General features: G+C 40.3%; 1 protein-coding gene across 2 annotated transcripts; it reads right to left on the bottom strand.

The window, feature by feature from the left end:
• Positions 1-2,995: 2,995 nt before the first annotated feature.
• Positions 2,996-10,384, bottom strand: LOC107076142 (1-phosphatidylinositol phosphodiesterase-like). 2 transcript variants are annotated; one of them, XM_069184431.1, is made up of 5 exons: positions 10,321-10,384; positions 9,540-9,671; positions 7,984-8,115; positions 4,163-4,258; positions 2,996-3,996 (listed from the first exon to the last, which is right to left on the bottom strand). In XM_069184431.1, exon 5 carries the CDS (start codon positions 3,968-3,970, stop codon positions 3,137-3,139), a length of 834 nt encoding a protein of 277 aa, XP_069040532.1. In that variant the 5' UTR covers positions 3,971-3,996; positions 4,163-4,258; positions 7,984-8,115; positions 9,540-9,671; positions 10,321-10,384; the 3' UTR covers positions 2,996-3,136. The 2 variants fall into 2 exon arrangements, 1 of the variants encoding a protein (XP_069040532.1); XR_011183741.1 differs by lacking the exon at positions 7,984-8,115 and having other exon boundaries at positions 3,811-3,996.
• Between the last annotated feature and the right edge of the window lie 321 nt (positions 10,385-10,705).

Raw genomic sequence — 10,705 nt, 5'->3', positions numbered from 1 at the left:
CATTGTTACTCATCCTCCACCTCGATCAGCCAATCAGGAACTGGTAGGGCAGGGTAACCCCATGTGAGTCTCGAATGCCCGTGAAAATTTCAACCAATGAACGACCATTTCTCCAGATAAAAGAGGCAGCACAGGGCCCAGAAGGTCCCCCCCAGGACATTTGACTCATGTCGGACAATCACGTGACGGCCAGACTTTACTTTGTTCTAAGAGTCGAGACCAGAGGTCGCCCGCACGTAACCATAGAATGCTTGCCTGATCAATGAGTGAACTACGGTCGGTCTTCTTCCCTTTTAAAGAGTGTGACTTGCTTGGACCCACTGTCACTTTTCACGTGCACAAACTCTTGCTAGTTCAGCCAGGAATAACTAGCTCGTCTTCAGAGAGTCACTGCCAGTGCGCCGCAGTAGGAATCTCTTCCTTCTTCTCTACCACATTACGCCAAAACAGGACTGCTGGCACCGAGCCAGAGGATTCCGATTGGACGCAGGAACAGCCTGTTGCAGTTCCCTTGTGTCCGCGGGAGATCTGAATCCACACAGATTGGATGAGTTCATTTAACATTTTTCATTACAGCTCGAGAATTCAATTGTTACCTCAACCCCAGTTGATATCAATTTACTTCCTATGAGTGATGTACTTGCCTTTGAGTATCTAGTGTAGAAGCCGTAATTAAAGCTCATTAACGAAATGGTATAAATGAATGGTATACTGAATGAATGTCTCTCTTGGTTTGTAACTCTTCGTTATTGAATATATACCTTTTGTATTCTGCTAACCCTCACTCTTAAGATTTGTTATATTTATATGCACATTTTATGTTGTGTATTAGTATCCGTGTGTGTGCATTGCTGAGTTATCCCGCAAGGTTGGTTTTCTAGTAGCCATCATAGAATCATTTTGTGCCCAATCCCTGTGGGCATCTCTAATCCATCCTGCTGGAGAGCAGGCACAGTTTTCCACAATAATGCTGAGTTACTGGGAGACAGGCCAGTTCGGCCCAAATCAGTGCCCAGTATCTCCTGTTAATACCATAGTGGGAACCCATGACTGAGATTCTACAAGGATCCCTCTGTGTAAGGATCCTGTAAGGACTCTGAAGAGGAGATAGGGATCCTGTGCAGACGAAGGAGTAGGAGGGAGGCACTGCAACAAACAATCCGAAACAAGTAGCGAGTTCGTAATCAAAGGAAGAAAGGAAGGTTGAAAACCAGGTCAAATCCAGGTGGCAAACAATCCAAGTCGTGAGGCAATATTGTGGTCGAAAGGAGGAAGGTAGGTAGAAAGCCTGTAAAGACACAGGTGGCAAACAATCCAAGTAGCAAGGCGAAATCCATAGACTGAAGGCTAAAAGGGTAATCGATAATCCAGGTAGTCAAAGGGTATAGAAAACACTAGGTAGAGCTCTCAAGGAGTTTACTCAATACCGAGCAGCAATACGCGGGTTGGAGAGACTTAAATAGTGCAGCTTGCCACACGGTAGGGCGTCTGATGTTGAGTTACCACGTGCAGCGGCGTTTGTAATTATCGCACTGCTGCTGGTACTGATTAGTTCTCTTGGGGGCTGGTCTGGGCAGGTTGGTGGTCGTGACAAAATATGGGGGCTTTTGACCAGCTTCCTCTTCACTTGAAGAGGGTGTGAATAAAGTGAGACACACCAGAGGAGATCAGGATGGCCTCTCGCCAGGCCAGGAAGGACATGTTGAATCACCTGAGGAAGGAGCAGATCATGGATTACATTGAGATCAAGTTCAATGAGTCAAATATGAAACTGGCTGTGAGACTGTTGGAGTCCTTGGGTTGTTTTGTACTTGGGAAACCGGAAGACAAACCAGCTTGCTGAGATATTAACTTAAAATGCTTCTTTAGTTTATTTTCAAAGCTTTGTTTGCAATATATGATTCACATTTTAGGTATGTTAAAAGTGTATACATGTGTTCCAGATGCCCAGAGCAAGCGCATGCTTTCCAGCAGGAACAGAAGCCGCAGGTTCCTCTGGAGGCTGAAGCAGATGAAGATGAAGGGAAACCTAAAAAGCTAATCATCAGGAATATGACTACTTTCTGTACCTTCAAGTTCTTGAGCATTCTTAGCTGAACACGGGTGTTTACACTTGAGCCATTCACTGATGGAATTGGAATTCATTCAGTTTTCTTTTCAATTCTGATGAACACACACAGCCAGCAAAGGAAAAGCGATTAAACCTTCTTCAGGTGTGTGGGAAAGAGAGGACAATAACAGGAGAACAGTGGTCAGAGCAGGTGAGAAAGAGTGTCCTGGGGAAAAGGTGTGAAAAGATGTAATTCGTAAATAAATGTAGAGGCTCCAAAAAGAAATAAGTCTATCACTGAGAGATGAGGAAAGATGAGATCCAATGTCAAGGGTGAACTTGGGTCCTGATACATTGCCTGAAATTCCAAGGGTGCAGCCTAAGAGGTTAGAGTAATGATTATAACTCATCTGTTCAAGATTACATTGACACTTCTTCTAGATAAATACATGTACGCTTAACAGACCAGCTTCAAGGAGCTAATTATTGTCAGTGTATGTAATTATGATGCATGTAATTATCATTCATACAGCATTGTCACAAACAATGATAACACCTAGTTTAATAATTATACACCTTGAATATGCAAGAATCAAGATGCCTGCTTAATGCTTTTGTTTTCAGTATGATCACCACAATTATGAATCAAGAATGCACAATTAAGTGAAGTGACAAAGATGAATGCAACAGCTGTCTTTAATCTTTAATTGCAAAAACAATACCAATAAAATGGCTCTAACAAACACAAAGTGCATACACAAGGAACGGTCAATTTTGTATGAACGATGCTGTTTCAGAAGGTTTTCTATTAAAAGATATATTTTCTTCAGATGCAATCTTGTTATTAAGAACACTTATTACGAATAATTATTAAGTAGATATTGGGTGCTTTTTTACTTTATCTATGTTAACATAGCCAGAACTAAATTAGATAGATAGTTCAACTCAGATTTACAAGCCTTTACTTCTGTATTGCAGCATTTTCAACTGTATTGTCTAAAAAATCTAGAGCAAAGCATAAAACCAAACAGGGGGATCAGACAGCAGTGACCCCTTTATTACTTTTGCACTTCTTTGTTCTAATAGTTATTTATTGCTTTGAATTATCTTGTGGACAAGTATCGAAGCTGGGAAGTCCATGACTATGATTCCCCAACGAATTGTTTGGTCTCCAAATCCATTTAAGTAGTAGTAAAGCTCAGGATTGACTCTATCAGCAACAGCATTAGGGTATGCCCCACCACTTGACCCTGAAGCAAAGGTCAGAAAGATCTGTGAGCAACTGCCATACCTTGCCTTTTCTAGGTGGTCCTTCACTCCTGACCACTTCTGTGGGGTGTGAAAAATTGTTGGAACATGGTAATCATCTGCAATATCTAATGACCAATAGTTAATGCCAACAGAAGCACAGGGATAGTTTTCTATAATAACTATCTTTCCACGTGCTTCACCAAGGGTTGGGATTTGGTTTTTCACCCAGAAATTTGATTGGCCATATGCCTCAATTTTGTTTTTCAGAGTTTTGTCAAAAGGTTGAGTGCAGCCTGTTTCATCGTATTCTTTTTTTATGCGCATGAGAATCGCTTCTCCTGTGTTTTCTTTCAGGAATGCAATGGTGTCTCGAAAAACATCCCCCAGAATTGCTTGCTGATAAACTACATCATGGTGGATGGTGAGATTGTTTTCAATATGTCGGCATCGAATGTCAACGAATCGTATGCCAGCCTTATATTGCTGAGAGAGAGGCCATCTCTGACATTCAACCAAGGCGCCTCCATAGAAAGCCATGGTGTTATGTGTCCCAGGAATTGAGAGCTCAGCCACAGACTTGCTGTCAGAGATGTCAGCCATCCAATTGGGCCACAGGGCATCGGGAGTACTATCCCAATCACACACGGGTGTTCCCTGTTCATTTCCCATCTTTACAAGCTCAATAGGTGCATGAACTGAAAGTAGAAAAAAACATGGACATAATTATACACCTGAAGAAGGCTTCAAGCCAAAACAGTTTTCTCTCTTCTCTTTTCAGAATGGAATCAACTTATTACTTGTTCCTTTGCATAATTATACAATTACCAAATTGTTGTTGTTTTTTAGTTAATCATGGCTGACCTGATTGGTAGACAGAAAGAAGTATCTTCTTCTCCTCAGAAAGATGTCTCAAATTTTTGGAACTGTAGGAATTGGATCTCACTCACAGGGCTTAACCTGCAATGGATGAGAGAGTTAGTGCCTCACATGCTTCAGCTGCAGTGGATGAGAGAGTTATGGCCAGACCTACTGATAGTCTATGCATGTAGGTAGGTCCCCTTTTCAGGCGATAAAGGCCAATGGGGAATGGAGGGTCAGGGCATTTTTCTCAACCATCCGACACTGGAGTTGAAGATGATGAGGTCAGCATCACACTCTGGCCAGCCTATTGCCCCAGGAAGGATTAACCCCCCAGTACTCATTTAGAAAGCAGGGAGCCGTCTGGAAGGAATTAGAGCAAGCTACATTGCTTACCCCTACCTGGGATTGAACCCGCCCGTGCTGTCTGAACTACCACAGCTCCAGACTAAGTATGTAAGCACATTAAAAACGAGGCTAGAAGTAACTTGAATGACTTTCAAAAAAATGACTTGCACTCATGTACTGTGAGTTGCATTGGATCTGACACAACTGAACTAACCTAAACTGCTCTGAACTAATACAAAACAGTTTTCTTTAAGAAAAACCTCCAGTGTTTCTCAGTAAATTTCTGTAAGTTTTCACAACAGAGTGATGCATTGATGGTTCCATGGTAGAACATGTATCACCACTGAAACGCAGGGCAATCAGTAACATCCTATACAGTTAACACATGGTCTGTTGTTGAGATACACCACCTTTTATTCATTTGGAGTTAACTAAAGATTATCAAATGCAATGGGTTGCATTATACTAAGCTAAGTGCATGACATTTTTAATTGAAAATGTCTCCAACTACAATTGTTAGGAACAATTGTATGCAAAAAAGTTTTGAAAAGTGCCCTCTTGCCACAACAGCAAGGGTTTATGCTGCTTACTGGGCTGGACAAATATGTATTTGATTAAGCCTGCTGTGTACAAGTGCAGTGCAGTGTAGGGGATGAAATGTCATTTATGGGAGAAAAAAAGTCCTTCATATGTTCTATCCAGGCTGGGTGGCAACCTATATTAATTTAGCCACCAGTTTTAGATTTAGTCATAGTCTTAGTCAGGTTGCCTAAAACATCTATTATTCACAGCTACTTTCTATTCACCTACTTTTAATTTAGTCAAGTTGACTAAATATGGAATATAATTAGTCTTACCTTGGTAAGTAATTAGTAATTTCTATTTAGTAAAACATAGTAATTAGTCTTTTGCTCTGATTTTTACTTTAAAATAATAGAAGGCTATTAAGTATACTATAAAGGCAGAGCAGTGGCTCTGGATCTGTTCGTGTGGCTGAAAGGTTGCTGGTTCAAATCTTGCGGTCAGCAGAGAAACCTTACTCTGCTAGGCCCCTGAGCAAGGCCCTTAACCCCAACTGCTTCAGGGGTGCTGTACAATGGCTGACCCTGTGCTCTGCCCCCAAGCTTCTCTCCCTGTCTGTGTGTCTCATGGAGAGCAAGCTGGGGTATGCAAAAACAATTCCTAAACTTCCTGCAAAAAAGTCTATGTGGCCAATAAAGTGATCTTATCTAATAGTATAAGGTCTAGCAATGTAACTTTAAATGTGTAAAACAGATTGTGTCATGAATAATTACACAATCCTGAACATTAATGATCTTATTATTATCTAATTTTATATTTAGCCCCTCCTCCCAAACATTAACTGGTTTTCTTTACTCACTATTGCAGTATTCACGTTTGTTAAAACAATTATAAGATATTCATATAAAATTGATGTGTTAATATAATGTACATATTATTAATCAACATACCATTGATATATCACTCTTGCTTGGATTAGCTAATCTGGAAACCACCAACATGCTGTTTCCATTATCTACAATCTTTTCAATTAAACAGCAAGTGTTTAATTTTCCATTGGATTCATAAAGACAGCAACTGTTCATGTTAGAACAAGCATGTCAAAACATTTTGCTAAATAACTACAGCAAGTGACCAAATTAAAGAATTTACTGCAGAAAATGTTTATGAAGGGGGTGGAATACTATTGTATACCTTATTTGTTTTTATTTTAAGCTACCACAACCAACTATATAAATATTTATATTTATACAATTAATATTAATGATGTTCAGAATCTTTATCATACTTTTGTTTTTTCTTTTTTCAGCTACCCACACTTTCCCTTAGTTATATTATTCTATATTAATAAGCTATAATAAATACATTTAAAGATATAGTGCAAAAGATTAAATTAAGATACTGTTTTACTAACATCTGACTCACCACAGGTGCCCCCCTTTGATGGACTCTCTGGGCAACACAGCACACGTATAGCTAGCTGAGGCAATAAGTTTTGACACACATTTGGAATGGCTGCATCTCTTCATAGCTGGCATTTAATTGAACTGCATAACTGTGATATTTCTAATTAGAATCCAAGTTACCTGGAGTCTGCTTACTTTAAAAAAACTATTAATAGTTTAATTCATAACTCAAAAGAGAACAAAAACACAAAAAAGGCTATACCTTCAAGGAACCGACTTTGAGATTTCTGGTCCCCACAGCAGGCATAGTGATTATATATTGACTACAGCTGGAACTAAACATTGCATAGGATTCAACATCATAGTGTTAGACTTCCAAAGGGTCTTTGATCACTTATGGATTATGGAGTTGCTATGTTTTCTCTGGCTTCTACAACTCTTGTACTGAGGTAGGTTGTTGTATGTAGCTCATAGACATTTTAGTCTGTGATTATTTATCTCAGTATCATTTTAGACACACCATCAACAGTAGACAAGCTGACAGTCCTTTGTGTAAGCCTCACGACCACTATTTTCCTCACCAAGCTAAAACCATGCCTTTATTTTGGGAATCGTTATTATCATTTTATTAAAAGTGAAGCCAGTTTTAAGAACCATATAAGCTACAGTACTTGTGATTTTCCCTTCAAAATGGGTTGTAATACTTTCCCATAGACACCTGCTATTGGCTAAACATGATGTTTTACACAGACTCCTCCTGTCAAAGGACTGTTTTAGCCCATTATCTCCAAATGTGGTACAGTAGGTGATTTTAAATAAACTGATGTTTAGATGTAGATGTTTTATTAACAGCCGGACCCTGAGATGCATAATTTATAATTATAATAATTGCTTACACTTATATAGCGCTTTTCTGGACACTCCACTCAAAGCGCTTTACAGGTAACTCCCCTCCACCACCACCAATGTGCAGCATCCACCTGGATGATGCGACGGCTGCCATAGTGCGCCAGAACGCTCACCACACATCAGCTATCAGTGGGGAGGAGAGCAGAGTAATGTAGCCAATTCATAGATGGGGATTATTAGGAGGCCATGATTGGTAAGGACACCAGGGTTACACCCCTACTCTTTTCGAGAAGCGCCCTGCGATTTTTAATGACCACAGAGTGTCAGAACCTCGTTTTTATGTCTCATCCGAACGACAGCGCCTGTTTACAGTATAGTGTTCCCGTCGCTATACTGGGGCATTAGGACCCACATGGACCACAGGGTGAGCACCCCCTGCTGGCACCACTAACACCTCTTCCAGCAGCAACCTTAGTTTTTCCCAGGAGGTCTCCCATCCAGGTACTGACCAGGATCACACCTGCTTAGCTTCAGTGGGTTGCCATGCTGTAATTATTCTTCCTCATTACATGATTAAGAAGTTCAGTCTTTTTATTGTTTTCCCAAAACTGTCTAGAACTGGATGGTTGTGTTTTCTGGTTTATGTTCCCACTAACTAGTGAATTAAAAAAAAAACAGGAAATGTTAGATATAACAGACCTCTCTTCAGCTATAGACTGTTACTCTGCTTCTGCTGTCAGATAGAGTGGCAGTGTGATGATCAGCTGAGGTCCAAGCGCAGATCCCAGATCAGGGTGCTGCTTTGGGTTTTTCCAGTTTGGCAGAGAGTGGCTGTGAGGGTGTTAAAGCAGAGAGATGGTGCAGGCAGATAGTGAGACTAAGATTGCTCCAGTGGCAGAAAGGCTGCCTGTAAGCTGCAGCGAGAGTGCTGGAGCAAAAATAGCCTGAGTGGAAAGGGCATGAGAGAGCTTTGTGATTGAAGGAAGTACGTGAGCCGCAGCTATATAACCGAATAGCTGAATTCTTATATACCTGAAGCTATATAAAAAACTATATAAGAATCTAGGTTTCACTGGACATTATGAGAAATTCATCCCCAACTTCAGCACATCTGACAGTCAATTGAGAACTATCGTATCCAAAATCTTCAAAAACATGGCCAAAGTCAACACGGTGACCTTCTTGAGAATAAACAGTGAAACAAGGGACACCCGTGGAGACTGAGTGGAAAAGCATTTAAACCTGAGAACAAAAGGCACTTTTTCAGCTAAGTGACCCTGTCACAATTGTCACATTTGTACCATCTGTTCAAAATATAGATCATAATTCTAAATAAGTATTTCAGGATTAAAAAAAACTGCATCAAGAATGGAGTAAGTTCACTGATAGAGAAAAGAGGAAATTGTGTTGCATAATCATGAATTGCACCCACAGCCTTATCTGTACCTCAGCTGGGCTTCACAGGGTTTGCAGACTTTAACTTGAAGCCGTTTCCCAACACTGACACAGAAACTGTTTTTTTCTTCTGTGGTTTTAAAGATCCAAAGATAACTGCTGCTTAGAAAAAGTGAAGTTCCTACATTTTTGTTCCGTCTGAGTTTGTAATCATGGCACTTTTAACTAGGACTTTGGATTTAGAATATACAGAATCTATGTCTTATCTATCTCTTTCTCATCCTAGTGTTAATCCCGCATCAGCAGGGTCCGCTTGTCTCCATTTGATGGTTTGAACTAAATCTTTGAGCTGACATTGCCATTAAATGTGACTGAGAATACTCCAACCGGCACAGTGCTCCGCCTGCCATGGGGGGGGGGGGGGGAAGGAGAACAAAGTAATGTAGCCAATTCATAGAGGGGGATTATTAGGAGGCAGGGGAAATTTGGCCAGGACGGCAGGGTTACACCCCTACTCTTCTCAAGAGACACCCTGGGATTTTTAATGACCACAGAGATTCATGACCTCGGTTTTACATCTCATCCGAATGACGGAGCTTGTTTTTACCGTCACTATACTGGGGCATTAGGACCAACATGGACCACAGGGTGAGCACTCCCTGCTGGCCTCGTTAACACCTCTTCCAACAGCAACCTTAGTTTTTCCCAGGAGGTCTCCCATCCAGGTACTGACCAGGTTCACACCTGCTTAGCTTCAGTGGGTTGCTAATTGTAAGTTGCGGGGAGACATGACTGCTGGCAGTTTATGGGCCCACTAACTAGTGAATTAAAAAAAAACGGAATTGTTAGATATAACAGACCTCTCTTCAGCTGTAGACTGTTACGCTGCTTCTGCTGTCAGATAGAGTGCAAGTGTGATGATCAGCTGAGGTCCAAGCGCACATCTCAGATCAGGGTGCTGCTTCGGGTTTTTCCAGTTTGGCAGAGAGTGGCTGTGAGGGTGTTAAAGCAGAGAGATGGTGCAGGCAGTTAATGAGACTAAGATTGCTCCAGTGGCAGAAAGGCTGCCTGTAAGCTGCAGCGAGAGTGCTGGAGCAAAAATAGCCTGAGTGGAAAGGGCATGAGAGAGCTTTGTGATTGAAGGAAGTACGTGAGCCGCAGCTATATAACCGAATAGCTGAAGCTATATAAAATGTGGCTAAATTTCCAAAATATAAAATATTAAACAAATATTGCAAACACCACAAAACCATGTATTTGGTAGAGTGGTAATCTCTGAAGCAGCCCAGCATGACGCTGCAAAGGTCTGGGGATTAAATATTTTTAGATATCCAATAGGTAAGGTTGGGTAAGTTTTGCCAATGAGTCATTCCCTGAATCACTTTATGAGCACAAGCCAGATTCTACGCCTGCTAGAAGGGTCATTCTGGAAGTCTCAGAGTTATTTAGGGAGAAAATTATACATTTGTATCTGCTTGGAAAGTTAATATTGTTAATTTGTTAGTATTGTTAATATTGTTTGAGATAAAGACACACTATTTGAAGACTTAAGCTAAAGAATTCAATTACATCGATGTATAGATTCAGCAAATCAGACACCAATCAATATCAGGAATAAATGAAAGAATTTCAAATACTTACAAGACGAAAAATCTCAGTATATGCTTTTTTAGGGTGGAGAAGTGTAAATGCTGGTCTTCTAAAAGCTTTCTGGTACTTCTGGAGTTAATATACTGTAGTTTGTGGAAGAGGAGGAGCTTAACCTGTGTGTTTTATTGGATACTTTACATCATATGATTGGAGTACAAAATGCCAAAAATACAAATACAATTGCATTAGTATTGCTTCATGGAAATAAATACAATTAAGTTAAAAAATACTGATGTTTTATAATTTTAAAATAGACCCCAAAACACAAGGCTCCTTACATTACGCTCACTACACTTCAACTTTTATTTTATCTGTGTTAAATCATTAAATGTTTCAATATATTATGATGGTGTTAATAATTGTGACATGTTTGCGA

This window comes from Lepisosteus oculatus, chromosome 26, assembly GCF_040954835.1.
Source record: "Lepisosteus oculatus isolate fLepOcu1 chromosome 26, fLepOcu1.hap2, whole genome shotgun sequence".
Taxonomy (NCBI): Eukaryota; Metazoa; Chordata; class Actinopteri; order Semionotiformes; family Lepisosteidae; genus Lepisosteus; species Lepisosteus oculatus.
The sequence above is the reverse complement of the archived record's forward strand: the minus strand, read 5'-3'. Positions and strand labels throughout refer to the sequence as shown.